The sequence below is a fragment of the Acanthochromis polyacanthus genome, chromosome 8 (assembly GCF_021347895.1).
Source record: "Acanthochromis polyacanthus isolate Apoly-LR-REF ecotype Palm Island chromosome 8, KAUST_Apoly_ChrSc, whole genome shotgun sequence".
Lineage (NCBI taxonomy): Eukaryota > Metazoa > Chordata > Actinopteri > Pomacentridae > Acanthochromis > Acanthochromis polyacanthus.
Genome location: NC_067120.1, coordinates 25,435,570 through 25,460,777, shown reverse-complemented (window position 1 = coordinate 25,460,777; position 25,208 = coordinate 25,435,570). Strand labels below are relative to the sequence as shown.

The window sequence follows — 25,208 nt, the reverse complement described above, 5'->3', positions numbered from 1 at the left end:
TAGCCATTAGTTTGTAGTAGATTATATATTGTTTTTTCAAAGAGATCAAAGCAGATAAATCAAGTGGCTCTTATTAAATGGTTTGTTAAAGCAGTTAACTTTAGAACTGTCACATTTACAGAGTCAAGATCACACTGATGATGTGGTTGTCATTTATTGCGGTCATTGTCACTACCAGTTTCTGACATGTAACTTCCATTCACATTTTGGACATTATCCAAGTCATAATTCCATCTTGGTACCGTAGCTGTATTTTTATTGAACGCTTGAATAAATCTGACCTTTTGGAATTAAATTATGCAGAACCCCTTTCCATGACTGCTTCATATCAAATAAGTGTCATTTAAAGGCAAAGTACAGGGTATTTATTTATTTATTTATTTATTTGCCAAATTCAGCTAACAGTCCACTAGCTCAACTGTTTCTGAAGTGAAAGTGGCGAGACATTGAAGGGGGTTGTGAAATAATTTCCAGAAATCAAATCAACTTTTAAAATGATTAGAAAAAGGATGTGCTAGTTAAAACTGTTACAAAAGACAATGAAGAAAAGCCATATGAATCTCCGACACGTTGTATATTTAGCCTACACTACTGTTCAAAAGTTTGGGGTCACCAAGGCAATGTCATATTTTCCATGAAAACTCACACTTTTATTCATGTGCTAGCATAACTGCACAAGGATTTTCTAATCATCAATTAGCCTTTCAACACCATTAGCTAACACAATGTACCACTAACACAGGAGTAATGCTTGCTGGAAATGGGCCTCTGTAGCTCTCTGTAGATATTCCATTCAAAATCAGCTGTTCCCAGTTAGAATAGTCATTTACCATGTTGCCAATGTCAAGACTGTATTTCTGATTACTTTGGTGTTATCTTTATTGAAAAAAAAATACTTTTCTTTCAGAAATAAGTGGCTCCAAACTTTGAGTGGTAGTGTAAATGTTACAAGATTAATGCAATGCCCTTCTTTTTGCAGTTAGGGTTTAAGACGGTGTGCAAAGTAACCTTTTTAAATATTTAATGGAAGGGTGTTTTCAAATTAAGAAGCTCTTAGTGTCAGGGACTGTCTGACCCAGATATATTTTAATCCACTTTACCACAAACTACAAAGTTAGATGATGGTGACATTTGGGTGTATTATCCAGCATCGAAAGTTGTATTAAGTCTAGTTAAGGTCAGTCTTCATTTTTCTTTAACTCTAATGCAGATCTCTTCATATCTGAATGACATCCTAACCTGTTCCATATTGGATTGTTAACCACCTCAGCCTGACCAGATGCCACTGAAGGAGAATTTATGAGGTGGGTGGTCAAAGGATGAAGGTATTTCAGGAGCTACTTTGTCTGGTTGGTCTGAAAGTTCCTCATGACCATAAAGAGGAACTACTGAACCCTGTCCAAGCCCATATATATCTCTGGATTTTACTTTATAGTCTGTGACTCCCTTGCTGTCTCCCACTCCTTCAGTCAGTCTCTGCTGACCTCTTCATCGTCACTTTGTAGGTGAGAAACTTTTTTACTTGTGGATTTAGTGGCTAAAGTGAAGGTGATGCTAAATGTTAAACAATTTTTAAGTTCTTCACCTTTTGCAGAATGCAGTCAGTCTGATGCAGTTTCTGCTTATTACAGGATAATTTCAGTTTACAGAAATGTACAACATAGATCAGGTCCTGTGACATATCTTAAGACCTAAATGTGGCAAAGCCATTTCCATGTCTAAGATAAATTTTTGGTCTCACATTGAGTTGTGCAATTCTGTTCTTGAAATTATACAAAAACTAAACTTAATAAGTTTCCCATATTCATGGATAAACACAATATAATATCTAAAACATACAACAAGATGTATTATTTAATTTATTTTATCTTCTTACAGTGGAGGTGAAACTTAAACTAGGACTCAAAAGTTTGGGGTCACTTACAAATGTCCTTATTTTTGAAAGAAAAGCTTTTCTTTCAATGAAAATAACATTTAATTTATCAAAAATACAGTCTAGATATTGCTAATGTGGTAAATGACTATTCTAGCTGGAAATGGCTGATTTTGAAAGGAATATTTACATAGGAGTACAGAGGAACATTTCCAGCAACCATTACTCCTGTGTTCTGATGCTACATTGTGTTAGCTAATGGTGTTGAAAGGCTAACTGATGATTGGAAAACCCTTGTACAATTATGTTAGCACATGAATAAATGTGTAAGTTTCCATGGAAAACATGAAAGTGCCTTTGTGACCCCAAACTTTTGAATGGTAGTGTTAGTGTCATGCTCCTAAACAGGTTATGGGTTCTGCTTTCTATCTTTCTGCATAACTTATTGAACCAAAAACTTTAACTCCTTATTGGTCTGGTTGCCTTTTAGTGAAAAATTTAAAAATTATCCAGATATCACATTACTGCTGACAAGTGAGAGCTGTTAAAAGTAAAAAGGGTTAAAAAGGGTTAAAAGTAAAAAACAGCGGGGAAGCAAAAAAATGTACAAAATATTTCCTTTTTTGCAAGTGATGTCCTTCTCCACAGTGGAAGATGATCCTTTCCAACCCCGCAGTGTTTGGAATAGCATCCCTATATTCAAAGAAAATGAAAGCTTTAAAGTAGTTTATACCATATTGCTCTGACAGGCAAAAGACACCTTAAAAAAATAATCAGTATTACTTCTGTATTTGCACACAGTGTCAGCACTTGCATTTAGCTCTTCTCTGTCAGGTAAGCTAATCTGCTTTAGATGTTACTGCTCTTAAAGAGCTCATCATAAATGTCACTGTTGACCTTTGAACCTGAGCCAGGATTAGCAGTGACCCTGCTGGCTTAGGATTGAGGGACCCTTGAGTTTCTATTCTTAAATAGAGAAATGATTAAAGATGACACAAGTCCCCTACAATCTGCAGAAGGCGCACAGACCATTGACAAAAATGTTTTATGAAACATCCAATGTTAATTACAGTAAGCTAATGTACAATCTCCAAGAGTAAGTTGATGCTGTCATACCCACACCTAGAAAAACTTGTGCATACACTTATCTTCTCCCATCTTGACTGTTGTAACTCCCTCCTTTCTGACATTGCTGTCAAGCTACTCTGTTGTCTCCAATTTGTCCAAAACGCAGCAGCTGGGCTTCTTGCATCACACCTATCCTGGCTTCCTTCTACTGTCCATTTTAGAATTCATTTTAATATTTTACTGATCATTTTTAAAGCTCACCATGGTCTCGTCCCAAGCTAGATTAGTGATCTGTGGACCCCTTTTGAGCCTGCTGACAGCCTTAGAACCTCATGTGGATCCCTTTTGGTCCTTCCAAAGTCGAGCCTTAAATCTAAGGGTGACTCAGCTTTCTCCATCAGGACCCCTCGACTTTGGAATGAACTGCCTGAGGAGATGAAATTAGCAGAGCCAGTATTTTCTTTTAAATCGCTTCTTAAAATCCACTTTTATAGACTTGCTTTTATGTGAAGTTTACTTTTAGCTCTATTCAGTTTTTGTGTTGTATTTTGTATTTTGTCCTGTTTATTTTAGATGTCCTCTTGTTTTATTATATGTTAAGCTGTTTGTCTCTTTGGTGTGATGTTGTCTCTCTAATTCTTTAATTCTCAATTTTATTTTATTTGCTGTATTTTTTATTTATAACTTTTACCTTCAGTCTTGTTTTTTAATTTTCAAACTGCCTATCCTTTGTTTGATATGAGTGCTAATCTAGCTAATTATTTATTTAACCTATTTTCATTTTCATATTTATTTCAATTGACTGTTCTGCCTTGTCTCATGTCTTGTTTGCTTGTTGCATGCTTTAACTGTCAAAGCACCTTGTGAACAATGTTCTTAAAGGTGCTATATAAATAAAATTATTATTGTTATCATTATCAATATATTATTATATATATTATATAAAAATTTAATTAAAGCTTTGCAAGTTACATTTTTAACACAAAGTTATTATATTTTAGAAAGCCATGTTATAATGTGTTCTGCTTGTAAGGCTTTAAACACAAAACAATGTTTGATAAATAATAAATGTTAAAGTTTCAAGTCAATCTTAAAGGATCAGATTTATAATCCTGATGTGAGCTGATGTTAAACGTCATTATGACCATGATCTTTTCATCACTCTACACAGAACTTAATTAATATTTAATAGTATTTGTAATCCAGGTAATGTCTTTAATATCCTATCTACTGCTGTTAACATGTAATCTGGATCTGGATAACTTGTCTGGACAGCGAGAACTGATTAATGCAGGACATAAATACATGCAGAACACATTAGCATTGGATTGCAGTTGTATTACCTGGACCACATGAGGAGGTCGTCAGGCTTTCATTGTGATCTAACAACAAGATGAAGGGTCAGCTAACTCTTCCTCTTCCTCCTAACTTCCGCAAGTCTGTCAACTGCTGTAGGTAATTATCAGTCTTTGACAAAAGAAAAAAACAAAAATCAATTCAATATAATAGAAAAACAAAAAATCCCAAACTTCTGAATTAAAGGGAGCAGGAGGAAGAATAGGGCTGCACGGTGGAGTAGTGGTTAACACTTTCGCCTTGCAGCAAGAAGCTCCCTGGTTCAAATCCCGGGGTGGGCCTGGGATCTTTCTGCATGGAGTTTGCATGTTCTCTCTGTGCATGCGTGGGCTTTCTCTGGGTACTCCGGCTTCCTCCCACTGTCCAAAAATATGCTGAGGTTAATTGGTTACTCTAAATTGTCCATAGGTGTGATTGTTTGTCTGTATATGTAGCCCTGCGACAGACTGGCGACCTGTCCAGGGTGTCCCCTGCCTTCGCCCGAGTCAGCTGGGATAGGGTCAAGCACCTTCTGCGACCCTGGTGAGGATAAAGCGGTGTATAGAGGATGGATGGATGGAGAAGGAATAATAAATTTATGTAATCTCCCCATTATACAAAACAGTTTACAATGAACATTAAAAACAAACAACAACGTGACTCTAAAATCTGAGAGAGCTGCACACCCGCTGTCACTCATATCATAATTTTCTCTCATGACAAACGCTATGTTAGTCTTATGTCATTTCTTTGTGTTTTAATAATATGCTGGTTTTAATTACATTTTTAAATCTTGTGTGTAATTTAGATTCCTTTGATTCCTCATCTAGATTGTTCCATAAATTGACCCCTTTCACAGAAAAGCAACCTTCCATTGATTTGGTCTTAAATCTTGGTTTTATGAAGATCTCTGTTCTTTTTAAGTTCTACTTACTTTCTCTTTTTGCAAATCTGTTCTGGAAATTGACTGGCTTCTTTATGTGCTTTATACATACCAGAGCACTTTTTTTTAATGTACTGTGCCGTGAAATTTCAACAGTTTTAACTGAAGGAATAATGGCTTTTTTGAATCTCTATGCTTCTTTTGCATAATTATTCCGATGGCACTTTTCTGTAAAATGAAAACTGACAGGATGTTTGTCTGACAGGTATTTCCCAAAACTTCACCACAGTAGGACAGATATGGAACAATCACAGAATTATAGAATATGTACAATACGTTGTTATCCAACAAACCCTTTACTTTGTATTTTAAAGCAATTGTTTTTTATATTTTTTTGATAATGTTCCCCAGAATAAAATAAGGTGGTATCATCTGCAAAGAGAATATATTTGAGCAGTTTAGATACAGAAAAAAGTTACTACAGACTACTGCTTAAAATATTATACCTGTCTATGAATTCATCCAACCTAGTAATAAATATTTTTTTCTGAGATTTTTGCAAATTGTAAAATCAACGATTCTGGCCTATAATTGGTAAACACATGTTTGTCTCCATTATTATACAGTGAAATAATTTTGGCTAATTTCATATTTAATTATTCCAGTTGTAAGTGATAGATTGCAAATATATGTAAATGATTCACTAATGAGTGAATTGATGGTTCACAAATTAATTTGGTTATATTTGTGGCTAATATCATGTCCATAAAGTCATGTAAACATGGTAATGTAGTGTTGTTTTTCTGTTAGAGCTTAGTTTTGGATCTCAATTGTCTCATGTTTTTGTCCTAATTGTCTTTTCAATTTTTTTTCTGATTATTACCAGAGTCTGTAACCAACAACAATTCAAGATGTCTGAGTAAGTATATGTTTCTTCTGTTTGGAATACTTTAAAGATTACTCCAAGTCAAGTCAAGAAACTGTTTCAGAACTAATTAGAATATTTTATATTAAATCATTTATATCCAATCATTTCTAAAGGGCCTCTGTTAGAATCTATTAATTTTGCTAATAATAACATATTTTTATTCATTTAAGGGGAAAGAAGATGACATCGAGCCGCAGACATCATCTGAAGGTAAAACTGGATTAATGCAATTTACCTAGTATCCCCGAGAAAATAAATGTTACTTTGTGTCTGCTGTGCTAACATGTCAGGTAAACAGCTTGCAACTGTGATACATCAGAGCTGATTCAGTTTCTGCTGATAAGTTAACCAACATGATGCTCAAGCTTGTATTTTTAAAAACCCAGTGTTTAACATAGTCGTTGTCTTGCAGAGTTTGATACTGCAGATCGCTGCTAAATGGCTGGAGCAGGAAGCTGCTGAGATCGCAGCTGCCAAGGAAGCTTATATGGCAGAGAATTGTCCTGCCCCTGACATGAGCGGAGACCAGGCGGCTCTGATGGTAAAAAAAAACAAAAAAAAAACAACACCACCACATTTATCAAACTTTAATTCTTCACTCCAGTGAGATGGGACAATTCAGAGAAAATCTGTGTCTGTTCATACAAACAGGAAATCTGCAAAAAACTGGCCCAGGCTGCTGACAAGATCGATGAAGAAAGATATGACACTGAGGCCAAAGTGGCAAAGTCAGACAAAGAGGTACATCTCTCAGTTTTAGATGCTGTAGTGTAAGCTGGATTTGGTTTTGTGTACATATACCTTTGCTTTTGTACGCTAAAGGCGAAGAAAACCTTTTCATAATTCTAAACTGAATTTTTCTACTACAGTTAAACTTTGGCTTGGTGTAATTAGATGCTGATCTTGTAGTGAAAGAGAAAAAGAGTCATGTTAGTGGCAGAGGGTTATGAACTTTTGTAATGTGTTGATGACTGAAATATAGTGGAGATAGAAATGACAAATTCTGACATTCACAATCTGCTACTGCACACATTCTGACACCTACAAGTCAAAAAGTTATGACCTATACAGTACACATCAATTCACAAACAAAAAATGATGTTTCTGAAATCTAAATTAGCAAAATGTTGCTTCCAGTGGAAACCCCCATGTATTTTTCTGATTTTTCTGATCTCTAAAACAGTAGGTGTTAGGCTTAGAAAATTCTCTTAGCTTTGAAGCTGAACAGATAAACTGTTGAATTTTCACAAAAACATGCTACGATAAAGCCAAAGTCACTCTGTTTAATGATGTCATTTTTAGGTTTATCTTTGTGCATGTTAAAATGGGCTGGTGAACAAACGAAAGTTGTTATATTTTTTGCTACTCACCAAAACATACAGTGTTGTGAAAAAACATTTGCCCCCTTCTTGAATTATATATACAGTGGGTACAGAAAGTATTCAGACCCCTTGAAATGTTTCACTCTCTCTGTCATTGCAGCCATTTGCCAAAATCAAAAAAGTTCATTTTATTTCTCATTAATGTACACCTTCCGGGAGCAGGGCTGGACTGGACTGGAACGGGACTGGGTTAGGACTGGACGGAACAGGACAGGACTTGAATTGGACTGGTTTAGAACGAGACTGAACTAAGCAAAAAACAGGGGACTGAGCCAAACTGAGACCGGGAGACTTTTTGGGGAGCGAAATTGGACCTGGGACTGGGGACAGGACTGGGGAGGCTATTTCTGCAAGGGGAAACCGTTTGGTGTTAGGGTGGTCCCTGCAGGGGAGCCATTTGGTGTTAGTGTGGCGTTGGGCCCTTTTAGGACTAGTGGGGAGATGCTATGCCTCTTCGAGGCTTCCGAGGAGGAGCTATGCCCCCTCAAGGCTGCCGAAGAGGAGCTAAGCTCCCTCAAGGCTGCCGAAGAGGCGCCACACCTCTTCAAGTATTCAGAGGAGGCGCTATGCCTCTTCGGGGTTCGGGGGGAGGTGCTACATCTCCTTAAGGCTACCGAAGAGGAGCTACGCCCACTCAAGGCTGCCGAGGAGGCGCCACGCCTCTTCAAGGATTCAGGGGAGGCGGTTTGCCTCAAGGATGCAGGGAAGGCGTTTCACCTCACCAAGGCCACGGATGAGGCAGGACGCCTCACCAAGGCCGCGGGGGAGGCAGGACGCCTCACCAAGGCTGCGGGGGAGGCAGGACGCCTCACCAAGGCCACGGAGGAGGCGGGACGCCTCGACAAGGACATGGAGGAGGCGGGACGCGTCGACAAGGACACGGAGAAAGCCTCCTTGAGACTGCCAGGGAGGCGGGCCGTCTCTCCAGAGCAGCAGAGGAGGTGTAACACCTTCTTAAGGCTGCAGAGGAGGCGGAACGCCTTCTTAAGGCTGCAGAGAAATGTCTCCTTAAAGCTGCCGGGGAGGCGGAGAGCCTCATCAAAGCTGCAGAGGAGGCGTTTTGCTTCCTGAAAGCTGCAGGGGGAGCCTCTTGCTCCTTAAACGCTGCTGGGGGAGCCTTTTGCTTCTTAAACGCTGCAAGGGGAGCCTTTTGCTCCTTAAACGCTGCAGGGGGAGCCTTTTGCACCTTAAATGCTGCAGGGGGAGCTTCTTGCTCCTAAGATGCTGCAGCGGGAGCCTTTAGCCCCTTTAAGGGCACGGGAGGAGCGTTGAGCTCCTCTAAGGCCGTCGGGCCCGTAGTGGCCGGAGACAGGGCGATGGCCCCCTCAAGGACAGTAGACTGGGCAATGGGCCCCACTGGAACCGAAGACAGGGCAATAGGCCCCACAGGAACGGAAGACGGAGTGAGGCGGCACGGGGCCTCTCCTCAGCCGGAGGGAGTGAGGCGACATGGGGCCTCTCCTCAGCCGGAGAGAGTGAGGCGGCACGGGGCCTCTCCTCAGCCAGAGGGAGTGAGGCGACACGGGGCCTCTCCTCAGCCCTAGGGAGTGAGGCGGCTCGGGGCCTCTCCTCAGCCGGAGGGAGTGAGGCGGCTCGGAGCCTGTCCTCAGCCGGAGGGAGTGGAACGGCACGGGGCCTCTCCTCAACGGGGAGGAAGGCGACTACGGCCTGCTCTGGAGTTGAGGGGGTGCAGAACCCCTCTGGAGCATGAACCGGGGAGCCACGGCGCTTCCTGGCGCAGCGCCTACGGCGACCAGGCTTCTGCAGAGGGGGTGCTATGGATGGCGGGGAATCCGGAACTGGTTGGCAGCCAGGGGAGTCACAGGGGAAGGGAGCCACTGGCTCCCCCTGAACCTGGGGAGGGGAAATGTCCAACCCTTCCAGGAACACTGCGCCCATTTCTAAGACTTTCAGGCACGAAGTGGCGACTCCAAGCATCACAGGATCTCTGGTGGCGGCCAGGGACCCCCGTAGGTCGCACCGGCCGCTTTGAGCGTCTCCACGCCAGAGGCGACTATTTTAAGAATCTCAAGAACTGCGGCGGCAGCCTCGCCCTTCACAAGGTGAGGGAGGGCTGCCACCAGCTTCCTAGTCATGGCGGAAGCTGCCTCCATAATCTTGGGGACTGAGAGGCTGCAAGCCTCAAAGGGGTAGACCTGACAGCCAATCGAGTTCCCCAGAAGGGAGATTCCCTTGGGTTATCTGCCATTAAAATAGATGGTGGGAAATCAAGGAGCAGAGATTAAAAAAGAGAAAAAAAATCTAGAGCCTGCTGGGTTCTGGGGTGGCCGGTTCATTCAGTCACGCAATGGCGTGTGAACCCAAACAGCAGGCACAAACAGGTGGATGAAATTAATAATGATTTAATGGAAAAGAATATGTGAACAGACAATTTCTTAAATAAGGAGGCAGGAGGGAAACAACGGGGGTAAGAAAATAAACTAAACTAAACCAAGGGCGGACCCGAGGGCCACGGTAAACTAAACATAAAACTAAGCTGAATTTTGGGGAGAGGTGACTCACGGAAGGTCCAGAGATTGTCCACTGTTTGACAGGCAGAAAAAGGGGCATAACTGACAGATCCGATGGAGGGAGTGAGATGACGGCAAGAAAACAGGCAGCGTTATCCAAGGGAGGGACAGAGTCCAGGAAGCGACGTGCGGGAGACGGTGGACAGAGTGCGGGATGAAAGCGGAGTGCGTCGTGGGACATGGACGATGGAGCAATGAACCGGCACTGGATCTGTCGGCGGATCCAGGCTTTATCATGCGTTGTTTATTTCTCCCAGCTGCGCTCTCAGCACAGCTGTTCGTCGTTGTGCTGATGAGCCAGATCACAGGAGCAGGAGGGCATGACAGGTCCTGGGAGATGATGGATCCCAAAAAGCGGAAAGACTCCACGGTGAGCACTGTGGAGTCAGAGAGCTTGATGGGAGCAGGGGTGGCTGTGTTTCTCCTGAAATCCACCACCATCTCCACTGTCTTCTGGGCGTTGAGCTCCAGGTTGTTTCTGCTGCACCAGGTCACCAAGTTGTCTACCTCCAGTCTGTAAGCAGACTCATCCCCATCAGAGATGAGTCCGATGAGGGTGGTGTCATCTGCAAACTTCAGGAGTTTGATGGACTGGTGCCTGGAGGTGCAGCTGTTGGTGTACAGGGAGAACAGTAGTGGGGAAAGAACACAGCCTTGGGGGAAGCCAGTGCTTATGGTCCTGGTCTTGGAGACTTGCTTCCCCAGCTTCACATGCTGCTTCCTGTCAGACAGAAAGTCTGTGATCCATCTACAGGTGGAGGCAGGCACACTCAAGTGGAGGAGCTTGCCCTGGAGCAGGGCAGGGATGACTCTGTTAAAAGCAGAACTGAAATCTACAAACAGGATCCTGGCGTAGGTTCCTGCTGAGTCCAGGTGCTGCAGAATGAAGTGGAGAGCCAGGTTGATGGCGTCGTCTACAGACCTGTTGGTTCTGTAGGCGAACTGCAGGGGGTCCAGAAGAGTAAACACAAAACGTTTTTATATGAGGATTTAATGTTTTAAGGGAAGAAACACTATCCAAGCCCACCTGACCCTATGCGAAAAAGAAATTGCCTCCCTTGTTAAATCATGAATTAACTATGGCTAATCACATTTTTTGGAAAGTGAGTTCAACTTCACTGATCACACCCAAGCCTGATTACCTCCACACATATTCAATCAAGAAATGACCTAAATAAAACCTGTCTGTTATGATCCAACCTCTAGGGTCAACTGGATGGAACAAAATAACCAAATGTTATTTGGTTCAGGCAAAGGATTTATTGCTCAGTAGGTAATTGAACATACAAGTGATAACAAAGAACACAAGACTGGTGGATGTTTTCAAATTAAAGAACAGAATATAACAAAACGAAGGCTAACAGAGTTCGTAAAACTATCTAAACACAAGCATGTTGCTATGAACATGAAACTTCCACCATGGGACATTTGCTCCTTCTGCTCCCGGAACCTGGAGAAATCCCACACATGCACAGGAAGAACATGCAATCTCCACGCAGAAAGACCCCGGGAAAGCCGGGAGGCAAACCAGGAAAAAGTGCTAACCACCAAGCCACTGTGCAAATGGTTAAGAATAAACTGTCAGTCTGAAAAAAGGCAGTTTTTTGAAGATTTGAACAAATTCAAAGCAACATTCTTAGTGTTGATGTAAAGAAGATCTTCCCACATAAATGTTCAACCAGTTGAGTCTCCTTACAGGAAGATGACTTGCTTGTGTTGCCAGTTGTCACTCAGTCTGAGAGTCTGTTTGACTGTGTAGTAGCTTTGTTCTTTATTTCAGGTTTGTGTGTTTTTGTTTTTAGATTGCAGAGCTGAAGCTGAAGGTGGTTGAGCTGGCCGGAGTGAAGAAACCTGCCCTGAAGAAAGTGCGTATGTCTGCTGACGCCATGCTGCAGGCTCTGCTGGGCTCCAAACACAAGGTGACCATGGACCTGAGGGCCAACCTGAAGCAGGTCAAGAAGGAAGTCAAAGAGGAGGTGAGGAGGTGTTACATAACTACCTGAAAGACTGGTACCTGGTGTTTGGATGCAGGACATGTATCACTGTGCTGAACTTGTTCGTCTTTCAGGCTACAGAGGCAGTCGGCGACTGGCGTAAGAACATTGAGGATAAAGCTGACAGGAAGAAGATGTTCGAAAGTTCTTAAAGACTTTCTAATCCAAATTTTCCGTTTTCCCACCCTCTGGACTACTGCATCTTTTGTCCACTATTACATTTGGCCTTTTTCATGGAATTGGAAAAACTTGTACAATTAAATTTTCTTTTTGGAATAAGGCAATGCTGTCATGCTGCAATTTATTCCAGACAATGATGAAAAGTTTAGAGGAAAAAGAGGGAACTTTTAGCATGAATTTGCTTAGTTTTGTTTCTGTTCATTTGTGTTTCAGGGAAACATCTCAAAAGGACACATATACATCTTCTTACTTTTGAATTAGGTCTGAATCTAAGATTTGTTTCTCAAAATGAAAAGCAGTAGTAGAAGCTTTTCCAGGGTCAAGTTGCACCTGAACTTAACAGGTTTATTTTGACACTGTGCCCAGGATGAACCACCAGATGTCAGCAGAGAGCCTTTTTCCTTCCTGCACATCATCTCTCTCAAGTTACTGTCTTGAAACTTAGCTTTCTTGTAAAATACTTCAAATCACAGTTCTCCTCTATCATGCTTGGTGATGATCATGAACAAAGCTGCAGCCACACAACGTTCTACAAACGGTGAGTTACAGTTTTCCTCTCTGTCTCATATGAATGAAAGTGGTGAATGAATTTCTTGCCATTTTTGCAAGAAACACAAGATATGACAATGATTTCCAAAGGCTAAAAATGTTAAAAGGTCGTTGTGTGACAGTAATCATTTGATGTGTTTTGTTTGCTTTTTTGTGGTGCTAAATTTAAGTTTGATGCATTGGTACTGAAAGGAACCAACTTTTTTCTTATACATACTGTTCTAAAGTTTGGGGTCACTCAGGAATGTCCTTAATTTTGAAAGAACAGTATTTTTTTTAGTGCAGATAACATTAAATGAATCAGAAATACAGTCTAGACATTGTTAATGTGGTAAATGACCGTTCTAGCTGGAAATGGCTGAGTTTTAATTGAATATCTACATAGGGGTACAGACGCCTTTTTCAGCAACAATCACTCCCGTGTTCTAATGGTACACAGCTAATGGCGTTGAAAGGTTAATTGATGGTTGATATCGATGTACACACACACACACACACATATATATATATATATATATATATATATATATATATATATATTCTTGGTTTACATATTTAAATTGACTTCTATATTGAGATCATTTTAATTTAACTGACTTTTCATTTTCATTTTCATTACAAAAAAGCCTAATATGATTTTTGGAAGATGACATAATTACTGCTGTTCTTCATACCGGCTGTTTTCTTATGACAAAATTACATTTTCTTTTAAATTAAAACTGTAGGCTTCCAAGATTGAATTTGTCTAACTGAGCCCTCTGAAGACTCAGTTTAAGTGAAGTGGAATTTTAGTTCAAAAGACTATCAGCTTCTCACGCTGTTCTCACTGCTGGCATACTATAAAGGAAACTGGATCAGTGAGCATTAATAATGTCTGCCCCACTGCCTGACTGTTGTGTAACAATCACCTCTTCACTTGTCTGGCAATTTGATATCGTCCGTCCAGCATCCACTCCAGAGAGGCAGCTTCCTGCGGCAGAAATTTATGAGGTTCCTCAGAGAGTTGTGGTGGTATTTCTGGAGCCTGTCGACCCATTGGTCTGAAGTGGCCCTGTTACCATAAACAGTGCTGACTTTCCTGCTGAGCCAGCTCTTTACACCCTATATACCCTGTTTAATCTTTACTCTTAGCGACTTGGCAGTGTCTCCCCCCCTTCCCTTGCTCGTCCTCGTCACGTTCGGTAGGTGAGAGTCTCTCCTGGAGCTCGCCTTTATTCACTCCATACACACTGAGCTCAGCTTGACAGGTGGGACTTCCTTAATTCTGCAAAGGTGTTTTTAAGTGTGTGGATGTGTGGGACTCTTTTCTAAAGGTGCTGCTACAGGTGTGGCCTCTGACCTCTGAAATTGAGCTACGGAGCAGAATCACAGATATCAGACCAGAGACTTGTTGGACTTGATTGAAGGACACATTCTGCTCTGGTGAAAACTACAGGACATTCAGTTGGGTTAAAGTTTGGATTGTGGCGCTACAAGACTTTTATTGAGAATCAAGTTTGCTAGGAATTGAGGGTCTTTTGGTGTGGTTGCAGCTTGGATGGTGTTGGTGACACTTTTGTGAATAACAAAAACAATCCATATTAGTTTTACCAACTTGAATTTTGAATATTTAAAGCTCAGTGTCTGGGAAAAGATGAATTTTGTTGCATTTTTCATCAACAATTTTATAAATTATTCTGATGTATCATATTTCTAATGAAAAATATTTCAATAGTATTTTTTTTTTAAATTAGTAATTTGGCACTAATTAACTGAAGACAGGAATTTCTGTGAAGAAAGAATTTAATTTAAATTATATTCAGTTAAATGTTATCTTTATATGTCGAACTGCCTGTTGACATATTTCATATTTCTGCATGTTTAGGTGACCTGTAGGACACTGACTAAAAGACAAAAAAATTATTTAGAAAGTAGGATTTTTATGACGCTCAGTTTACAGTTGCTGTCACAATAGAGTGGATTTAATTTGTGTTTGTGAGATCAAGCTTTGGGACAGTGGGATTAGCATTATTGTTGTTCTTTTCTGGCTCCAGAGGAATTACTATTTATTAAGGGTTCATGTGAGAACAGACCCTTAAATTGTGATCTGAACCTGTTTCTGAGCTCAGCTTGGTGTCAGACAGTGTTTTGCATGCCTGCGTGATGTTAGAATTGGTGTTAACTGTTCTCACCGCATGCTTGGCGCCACATTTGGTTCCTTTGCCGGTGGCATTTCGTGCTCAGATCTTTGGCTCACTGCAACAACTTAAATTCCAGGCAGAATATCTTCAGAGGGGGCAACTGTTGAGCGCCAGGGCCCTTGGCATCTAACCCCACCCATCCAAAATTAGCTGATTTGTGCTAGCTGGAAGGGAGATTTCCATGATAGTAAAGAGTATCGTCTTTCCTGTTGGAGGTCAAAGGGTGGCTGATCGATAACAGGGAGGCAACAGGACATGTCCAGTTCAGCTGTGAACAGAGTCAGTGTGCTTTCTGTAAGCTGTCTGTCCATGCTTAATGCAGTGCTTTCTCTCTCTAAACAGTGTGTGAACATCACAAACAGCCAAAATGTCTGAGTAAGTACACATTTTCTTGTTATTCTTCTTTTAGAGATAGTCTGGCTGAGCTTCAAATTAGAACTGAACTTTCCAAGACATGGGCCGTTTTAGACTCAAATTATCAGACTCAAGTTTTTCTTTCTATCAATCTATAGATATAGATATAGATATAGATATAGATATAGATATATATATAGATATAGATTTCTAATCATTTCCTGGGTAGTGGATTCCAGTTTAGATTCCAGATTGGGCTTAAAGTACACTACCGTTCAAAAGTTTGGGGTCACTTAGAAATGTCCTTCTTTTTGAAAGAAAAGCTTTCTTTTGATTAAGATAACATTAAATTAATCAGAAATACAATCTAGACATTGTTAACGTGGTAAATGACTATTCTAGCTGGAAACGGCTGATTTTTAATAGAACATCTACATAGAGGTACAGAGGCCCATTTCCTGCAATCCTCACTCCTGTGTTCTAATGATACATTGTGTTAGCTAATGGTGTTGAAAGGCTAACTGATGATTAGGAAACCCTTGTGCCATAATGTTAGCACATGAACAAAAGTGTGAGTTTTCATGGAAAACATGACATTGCCAGGGTGACCCCGAACTTTTGAATGGTAGTGTGCTGGGCTCTAAACTGGAATCCAGTTCCCAGGAAATACTTGTTTGTAGCTTTAATAACTTGATGATAAGGTCAGACAACTGGTCACAAAGTCAGTTCTGGAATAACTGGAATGTGGGTCTGTATAGATCTTTTCTTTAGAGGTTTGAGCATCTACGTGACCCAAACTGTAACATAACCATTTTGAACTTTGTTATTGTAGATGGTGATCATACCTAATGCATGGATCCAGATCAGTAGGATGCCTTCTCTGGTCAACATGAATTTCATTGCACCTAAATTCAGTACAGTCAGTCTAATAGTTGTTGAGATATTTGAGTCCAGACACGCTGCTGCTCTGCTCTGAGAGGTTTCTAAACGGATGTGAACACATGTGAAGGCACCAGTTCAGAGTGAAGGTCAACTCTGACAGCAGCTGTACATGTTGCTCTTATGTGTGAGTAGACATAGACAGACAGTGTCTGTAGTGTATTTATTTTAACAAGTGAAACAACATCACACTTGAGGCATTTTTCAAATGAGTAGTTTGACGTTTTGGGAAATAAGCAACTTCTTTTTGTGCCAGAGACTTAAATGAAAAATCATTACCTCTTTTGTGTCTATGCTGTAAATTTGAGCTTAGCATAAAGACTGAAACCAAGGGGAAACAGCTAGTCTTGGGAAATATGAGTGTGAGAATATGAGAGGTAGATGAGATCTCATATCTAGGTGCTAAATTTGATGCTAGACTCAGGAGATAGTTTACCAAACTTTGCAGAAGGACTAAAATTGGGGAAAACACAGTTCAAAGGTAACAAAATCCACCTATAAGCATTATTGTGTTGTGCATGTTGTAACTTATTGTTGAAGTTGTACAGAATCCAAAAGTAAAAATGATTATTTGTGCTTGTACACTATTTCTTGGCACATCCTACATGTTATGTAGTGATATTTAGTGGTGCTGTAAGGTGGATTTGTCATCTTTAGACAGAGCTAAGTGAGTCAATCCCCACTGTTTCCAATCTGCTCAAAGTGCTGGACTGTTTATTTGAATAAATAATAAAATGGATCAACGCATTCAAGCTATTGATTGATAGAATCTCTTCATTGTCCTGATGACAACTATTTAATTTTCATCTAACAGGGGAAAGAAAATGACATCTAGCCGCAGGCATCATCTGAAGGTGAGAGAAAAAACTTTCTCCTTGGCTTTTCAAAAAAAATATTAATGCTTTCCTTGTGGAAGTTTTGTACATATTTTTTTTCTCTCAGAGTTTGATGCTGCAGATCGCTGCCAGTTGGATTGAGCAGGAGAAGAAGGACATTGAAGCTGCGAAGGAGGCTTATGTGGCTGAAAACTGCCCAGCCCCTGACCTCAGTGGAGACCAGAATGCCCTCATGGTGAGACTAAAATTTTATATTTACATTGAATCTGGTACACGCTGCTTTCTCATCCGTTCTTAGTTAAATAGTAATAATAATAATATTCATAATAATAATCATATTTATAATAGTAAATAAAAAACTGTAGTCCAGACATACACTACTATTCAAAAGTTTGGGGTCACTTAGAAATGTCCTTGTTTTTGAAAGAAAAGCAGTTGTTTTCAGTGAAGATAACATTAAATTAATCAGAAATACAGTCTAGACATTGATAGTGTGGTAAATGACTATTCTAACAGGAAATGGCTGACTTTTAATGGAATATCTACATAAGGGTACATAGTCAGCTGGGATAGGCTCCAGCTCCCCCCGCGACCCTAATGAGGATAAAGCGGTGTATAGAGGATGGATGGGTACATAGTCTCATTTCCAGTAACCATAACTCCTGTGTTCTAATGCTACACTGTTTTAGCTAATGGTGTTGAAAGGCCAACTGATGATTAGGAAATCCTTGTGCAATTATGTTAGCACATGAATAAAAATGTGAGTTTTCATGGAAAACATGAAGTTGCCTGGGTGAACCCAAACTTTTGAATGGTAGTGTATTACCTTGTTATGGTAGAACAGTGTCCTCATAAAAAGTATGCAGAGCATCATAGGACACTAAACTCTCCACTGAGACAACACTGCTGTAGTTCCTGTAGTATTATCAGCTGTTTGAAACTCAGACTTGTGGATTATTATGTGAAGAAAGCTCAACTAAAAATGTACAAATAAGTTTAAAGATTTCCCTTGTAATTTTCTTGCAATTCCCACCAAATTTTCGCCCATTTACAAAATCAAATGTGTAACTACAAAAGCACTCTGAGAGCACAGTACTCCGCCAAGGCTGCTCATTCCTTGTGTCATTTCTGACGCAGACGGGGATTTGTAGTAGGATCGCAAGCATGTGATCGTCAGCAAGCAGATGACCTAGTTTTCACTTGTCATAGTTACAGTGACACCGTGCCGTTACCAATGATCCAGAAATCAAAGATCCAGACTATAAGGCGCATCACTGCCGAAGTCTAATCAGTTGGTCCTTGTGTCATTTCTGACCATCCTTGAAAATTTCATGTAAATCCTTTGATCCGTTTTTGAATAATGCTGCTAACAGATGGACAGACAGACAAACCAACACCGATCATCACATAACTCTGCTGCGCTCCCTGGTGGAGTGATAAGTCATATGCACAGTAAGCGCATGATATCTGTGATTTATCTTTTATGCTGGATTAAAGACCTTTAAACATTTCTGAACTAGTTAAATACCAAAATTTCACATATTCTGAGCTGGAAGCAGTTAAAGTTAAAGTAGCAATGTCACACTGTAAAAAAAAATCCTTTCAAAATAGAAATGGTGTTTAAATTACCACCAATGTATACTTTAAGTTTAAAAATATTTGATATGCAAAATACAAGGTTTTCTTACAGTCTGGCCACATACGAAATCTCATTAACTATAATTTTTTTGCCACCACAGAATGAATATGACTTTGTCGAAAGATTCAATTCATCTGCTATCTTTTGATATGTCCATCCTACACCAGTTCAAGTCTCTCTTCTTTTGACAAAGTCACATTTAATCTGTGGATGTAAAAATAAATATAGTTCATGAGATTTCCTACGTGTCTAGATTTTAGGGACACCCTGTTGAACATTCATTATGACTTCATTTTAAGTAAAGTTCCATCAAACTGTACATAAGTAGAGTGCTTGAGTAAACGTACCAATGACTTTACACTGAGAGCTGAAGGAATGTGTTTGTTTTGTGCACCAACAGGAAATCTGCAAGAAGCTCAGCCAGGTCATCGATAAGATTGATGAGGCAAGGTACGACATCGAGGCCAAAGTTCAGAAGGCCGACAAAGAGGTGAAAGACATGACATTAAGGAAGCGCTGTTCATCACTGATTTCATTATATAAACTAGTGTTCAGATGTCATTTTAGCCATAGTGGCAACACTTAATCAGCTTTTGCCTTGTAAAAAAAATAACTTTTAATGTAAGAAATGTCTTGAATGTAAATGTGTCTTTCTAATTAATGAGTGACCTGCTTTATTGTAAGGTACTGGTTTTCCTAATATGGACATTGTTGAAGCAGGTGAATCATATCATGGCAGATTAGTCAGGTGTCAGGATCATGAGCTCTGAACAGTGAGTGATTTCTTCGCTCAGAGAAGAATATCAGGAGCAAAAACTCACCAAGTTAAATCCCAGTTTGAAAGGAACCCTCCACTTTTCTGAGGAAGATGGAGTGGGAGAACTGCAAAGCGCAGTTATAATGATGTGTATTGTTGCTCTGTTCCTTGTTATTTGATGAATTTTACAGATTGTATCTAGTGTGATTATTTACAGGTCTTTGTTAAAGTCTGCTTTTACTTAAATGTAAATGTATTGTTGTTAAAGTAAAGTTGCCCAAAGACATCTATAAACTGTACCATCCAGGAAAACCACTCTTCCAACAGTCTATTGCAACAGATTTTAAATGCTTTGGTCCTGAGAGTGCACATTCCAGATGAAGAGAAGGGAATAGTATACCTAAAACCATTTATTTTGGAGAGAATACACATAGAAAATTTAGATTTATTAATTCTTAACATCATACCCATCTTAGCTGTCTCCTTGGCAACTGAAGAGATGAATGATTTGAAATTCATTGCAAAGAATAGATAGAAATGACCTCTCAACCACTCAATATATCGAGAATGTAACACATAAAGGAGAAATGATGGATGAAATTTGGCTAACATAGCCGTAAATAAAAAAGTATATACACTACGGTTCAAAGGTTTGGGGTCACTTTGAAATGTCCATATTTTTCAAATAAAAGCATTTTTTCATTGAAGATAACATTAAATTATTCGGAAAAACAGTCTAGACATTGTCGATGTGGTAAATGACTATTTTTGCGGGAAGCAGATCATTTTAAATGAAATATCTACACCCCCTGTCAAAAGTTTTAGGACACTTTCTCATTCAAATGAATTAGAACCTGTCCTAAATCTTTTGACAGGGGGTGAACATAGGGGTACAGAGGACCATTTTCAGCAGCCATCACTCCTGTGTTCTAACAGTACATTGTGTTAGCTATTGGTGTTGAAAGGCTAATTGACGAACCCTTGTGCAAATATGTTAGGACATGAATAAAAGTGCGAGTATTGATGGAAAACAGGAAATTGCCAGGGTGACCACAGAATTTTGAACGATAGTGTATCTGAATAACTTTTATAATAGGTAATTCAATTCAATTCAATTCAATTTTATTTACATAGCGTCAATTACAGTCAAATCGTCTCAAGACGCTTTACAGAACCCATATGCCTGGCCCCCAGAGCAAGCCCAAAGGCGACAGTGGCAAGGAAAACACCCTTTTAACAGGGAAGAAACCTCGAGCAGAACCCAGCTCTATATAGGGGGGACCCATCTGCCTGCTGGCCGGGCGGGTTGAGAGGGACAGAGGAGGGCAAGGGGGAGGGATGGGAGAAGAGGGAGGGGTGGGAAAGCACGGAAAATACAACACACATTTGGATACATGTATGACAGGATATGTGAACCAAACAAAGTATAAGCTGACATTGAAAACTGACTCATAGTTTACTCTGATGATGTACGGCTCTGACATTAAACATAGTCCATATATAGCTAGCAGTAAAATTCAAACAGTATGTAAGTTAGCATAACAAGTATAGTGAAGGCGATGCAGAGTTCACTGGTGGAAAAAGGGGAGTTGGAAGCAGAGGGCTGGAGGAAAGTCAGCAGCAGCATCCCACAGTGGACATGGTGGAGACTGGACCAGTTGGTGGAACATCAACCGCAGATCTGAAGCATCCAGCTCTGGGACCAGGGACACTCGGAGAAATAGCACAGGGGGAAACAGAGTGAATGTACTGCAATAACGGTATACATATTAAACGTAAAGGTAGATAGAGAAGGGCTCAGTGCGTCAAGAATTCAAGTAATTATGTAACAAATTAGTAAAGACTTAAATTAAGCTGAAAATGCTACTTTTCATCAGATGTCCCAGGAGTTCTTAAAAAGGCAGCTTAAGATTTGAATCAAAAACCACACACACACACACACCATCATCAACAACATAAGGAGATACAAAACATAAAAAAGGACATCAGAAACTAGCTGTGGACAAAAAATGTTGTTTTAACAAAAAGTAAGATATAATCACTATTTATTTATTTTATTATTGCTGTAATAAAAGTGTTATTGAACTTCTATCAGACCAGTTTTTCAACATCTGAGTAAACTTTTCTCTGGGACCAGATTGCGGATCTGAAGCTGAAGGTGGTCGAGCTGGCTGGAGTGAAGAAACCTGCCCTGAAGAAAGTGCGTATGTCTGCTGACGCCATGCTGCAGGCTCTGCTCGGCTCCAAACACAAGGTGACCATGGACTTGAGGGCCAACCTGAAGCAGGTCAAGAAGGAGGTGAAAGAAGAGGTGAGAAACGAGGTTTTTATAGTGATTGTGTATCAACAGCCAGGACTGTTCTTGTCTCAGGAACACTTAGGCGTTACTGTTGGAGTTTCAGGTTGTGTTTCAGCTCATTAAAACTTTTCCCAGACACTGAATTAATATTGACGTTTGAAGGCAAATTCAATACAGTGACTAAACCTTTTAACACTGATCATACTGCTGGGGTCTTTTTTCCTCAGAAAGTTTGCAGATTTCGATGATGAAAGTTTGATGAAATTCAAATATCTAGTCAATTAAAGAGGTCCTTCGGTGCCTTAGGAATCAGTTCAATGTGCTTACTAATGTTGACTTTTGTGCATGCCTTGTCTTGTTTTTAAAGTATGCTTTGAATTCTAAAGGTTTTCATATTGGCTTTCTAATTCATGGAAACTAAGTTCTGCCTGAAAAAATAAAACAAACAAACAAACAAAGAAACAAGCAAAAAAAATTGTACACACATGTAAATAATACATAATATAGTAATACAGCAATACAATTGGAAGCAGATTAAAATGAACCAGTTAGAAAATCTGACATGATATCTCCTAAAGCAAAACTTAAAGTTTTACCATATGCCACTGCATCAGCTAGCTAGCTATGGGAAAGAGGTTTCAAATTTACAGGGGTCCTGAATGTGATCATTGTATTATACAACTCAAAATTATGACATAGTAACCAAGTCAATATTTGGACTAATTACATCTATGACAATTAAAATTTTTATTCCACACTTTTCTTTTCTTTTTTCCTGGCAGAGATAGGCTTCCGTACTGCTGAGGAAAGTGTGAGCTAAATAAAACATTGTACATTTTAAAGAATCATCGCAACAGTTTTAGCAAGTCCGTTACATCTTCCACCACTGCTAACTGGTATCCAAAGCTGTACCATAATTTCTTCCACCTTTAAACCCATAGATTTACTAGATTATTCACTGTGTGCTTTAAAGAGTCCTAAAAATATTCCTCTTTAATGCATAAAGAATATTCAAACCAGTTTTCAATCAAAATCCCCTTAAAATGGAAAATCAGTAAGTATACGGCAGATTGTATAATGAAAAAAAATCAAATGTTGAGTTAAAAAATATTCAGAACAAGTTGAAATATTTTACTGCACTGCCAGTTAATAACTACTAACAGGACAAAAGGAAATTTCTTCCAGTGTAATGAATTACTGACAAATTAATGCATGGAAAGCAGTTTGCAATGGCTGTAGGTTGACTTTATACCTGAGAAATGAATGGAAAAAATTGTCTGTCTAGAAGGAAGGAAAATAGATGACACCTCTTGGATAAGAAATGGGTGAAAACATAAAAAAGAAAGACTTTTGTAGCCTTGCCTTGATGGGATCCTGACTGTAAAGTTCTTGGTATCAACAAGTCTTTATTGTTACTTCCAGTCAACAGAGGCAGTTGGTGACTGGCGTAAAAACATTGAGGACAAGGCCGACAGGAAGAAGATGTTTGAGACTTCCTAAAACCCTCGAGAACTGGCGAGGACAATGGCAGGGGAGACGTTTCCATCTGAGGTCTGAGTGACTGAATTCGTCTATGTCCCATGTGGACACTCAGGGGCAGGAGCTTAGATGTTTTTTTGTTGTTTTTTGGTTGTTTTTGTGATACGTCACTTCCCCAAGAGAGACTGCACCAAACACGGTAGCATTATCCTGTAAACAGTTAAAATGTCTGGCAGAGAAACATCACTTGAAAATGTACAGGTTTTCATGGAATCATTAGCAATAAATGTTTTGAAATAAGAAAGAATTTGTTTGCTACTTTTATCCACTTGTTAATACTTTAATTTCATTCAAACTGGAACCTAAAGGACATATAGTTTATTGCTTTTACGCACTCTTAAGGAACAGTTACATGAGAAGAACCAGATTTTTTTTGACAAATGCTGCAGAAAAAAAAAAGAAAAGCATTGTTCTGTAGGCTTTTGTATGCCGAGAAAATTCTAAAACAGAGATTAACAAGAAAAGCACTTAAAGAGTGCAGCACTCTGTCAATGCTGCTCAGTCGTTGTATGATTTCTCGAAGGATGTAATCTTTAAAAAAAAATTGTAGTCCACAGTGGTCAGTTTGTAGTAGGATTGTAATTATGTGATCGTCAGCAGGCAGCTGATGAAGTGTTCACTTGTTGTCATAGTTACAGTGACGCCATGCTGCTGTCTTGCAATGATACAGAAATCTTTAAAAAAAATCTTTGGATCCAAATTATAAGCCACATCACTGCCAAAATCTTGGTCCTTGTGCCATTTCTGACCTTCCCTAAAGATTTCATCCAAATCCATCTGTCTGTTTTTGAGTAATGCTAACAGACAAACCAATTGTCTCGTAACTCCCCTGCGTTCCTTGGCTGAGTAACTATTAAGAGGACACTGAGTCAAAGATGCGTTTTGTTTGTCTACAATTTCTAAAGTAAACAGAAGATTCTTCTCAAGAAAATTCTCAACCTGCAGAAGAACAAAAAACAGTTTGTCTACTAAAAGATAAAGCAAGGAAATCTCTTTACTAGAAAGAGATTCAAATTCAAAATAAAATTACGATGCCAAAAGTTGTTTTTTTTTATTTTAACAGCAGTAACAGCTGTTAATGAGCCACAAACATCACACTTTCTCAGAGCAACATTCAAAGCAACTTAAATGCAACATAAAAAAGGCTGCCGTTACAGTGAACATTTTTTGTGTTTATTAGTCCTGCACTTCAATTTACTTTTTTAAGCTCACTTTTCAACATGTATTTTGTTTTATTAATTTGTTTAAACTAAAAATATTGTATGGTTTTCAAGATAGTGGCATGTTACAACTAAAACAAGAATTGCTAGGTGTATTTTTGAACAGAGCCTAGCCAGTTGTTTCATCCTGTTAGCGGCCTCTATGCTAAGCTTAGCTAATCATGTCATTATTGTAGCTCTGTGCTTTACACATAGACAAGACAGCGATCCTAGTTCCCTAAAGGCTCTTCCTTTAAAAGAAAAAATGGTACTTTATTCCAAACAGACTGATAAGGGTGTGTCTTGAAATGCTAAGCTTGGATTAACCTGTTCAGTCAAAATGACATGCAGATGCCACAGGAACACAGTGCTTTCTTTGAATTTTTCATTAACAGTAAAGCAAATATCCATTCAGTGTGACAGTCCAGTGCTTAGTATGACTCCTTTTGTGCTCAAATTGCTTAAAAAAGAAGGAAGACTAGGTTTAAAAGCTGGTTAAGAATTTGTGTTTTGCTTTAGAGAATCCTGAAGACTGAAGTGTCTACTTACTGTTCAATTATGTCCACTTTATTCCACCCACACAAACACACAGTGAATGTGCACCATGAAGCCCTCAGAAGTGCGCTCACAGGGAGGGCGGTTTTCGCAGCAGGGCTGGGCCGGGTGTATTTCAGGAGCTCGCAGGCCCATTGGTCTGACTGGGAATCCATTTCCATAAAGAGGATTTGGGCATTTTGCTGAGA

The 25,208-nt window shown here is 39.6% G+C and overlaps 2 protein-coding genes across 2 annotated transcripts; both read left to right on the top strand.

The window, feature by feature from the left end:
* The first annotated feature begins 6,506 nt into the window (after positions 1-6,506).
* Positions 6,507-12,220, top strand: LOC110964570 (troponin I, fast skeletal muscle-like). Its single transcript, XM_022213348.2, has 4 exons — positions 6,507-6,628; positions 6,739-6,828; positions 11,803-11,976; positions 12,069-12,220. The coding sequence occupies exons 1-4, from the start codon at positions 6,575-6,577 to the stop codon at positions 12,144-12,146; spliced, it is 396 nt and encodes a 131-aa protein (XP_022069040.1). The 5' UTR covers positions 6,507-6,574; the 3' UTR covers positions 12,147-12,220.
* A 3,730-nt stretch (positions 12,221-15,950) lies between these two features.
* Positions 15,951-23,499, top strand: LOC110964567 (troponin I, fast skeletal muscle-like). Its single transcript, XM_051952139.1, has 6 exons — positions 15,951-15,958; positions 17,011-17,050; positions 17,139-17,267; positions 19,072-19,161; positions 21,566-21,739; positions 23,150-23,499. Exons 1-6 carry the CDS (start codon positions 15,951-15,953, stop codon positions 23,225-23,227), a joined length of 519 nt encoding a protein of 172 aa, XP_051808099.1. The 3' UTR covers positions 23,228-23,499.
* Positions 23,500-25,208: the final 1,709 nt, after the last annotated feature.

Excerpts from the sequence above, each read along its gene's own strand:
- LOC110964570 (XM_022213348.2), top strand. The coding sequence starts at position 6,575 with ATGGCAGAGAATTGTCCTGCCCCTGACATGAGCGGAGACCAGGCGGCT. Across the intron at positions 6,629-6,738 it reads GAGACCAGGCGGCTCTGATG|GAAATCTGCAAAAAACTGGC; the intron begins GTAAAAAAAAAC and ends TCATACAAACAG. Across the intron at positions 6,829-11,802 it reads TGGCAAAGTCAGACAAAGAG|ATTGCAGAGCTGAAGCTGAA; the intron begins GTACATCTCTCA and ends TTTTGTTTTTAG.
- LOC110964567 (XM_051952139.1), top strand. Across the intron at positions 17,051-17,138 it reads GCCGCAGGCATCATCTGAAG|AGTTTGATGCTGCAGATCGC; the intron begins GTGAGAGAAAAA and ends TTTTTCTCTCAG. Across the intron at positions 21,740-23,149 it reads AGAAGGAGGTGAAAGAAGAG|TCAACAGAGGCAGTTGGTGA; the intron begins GTGAGAAACGAG and ends TGTTACTTCCAG.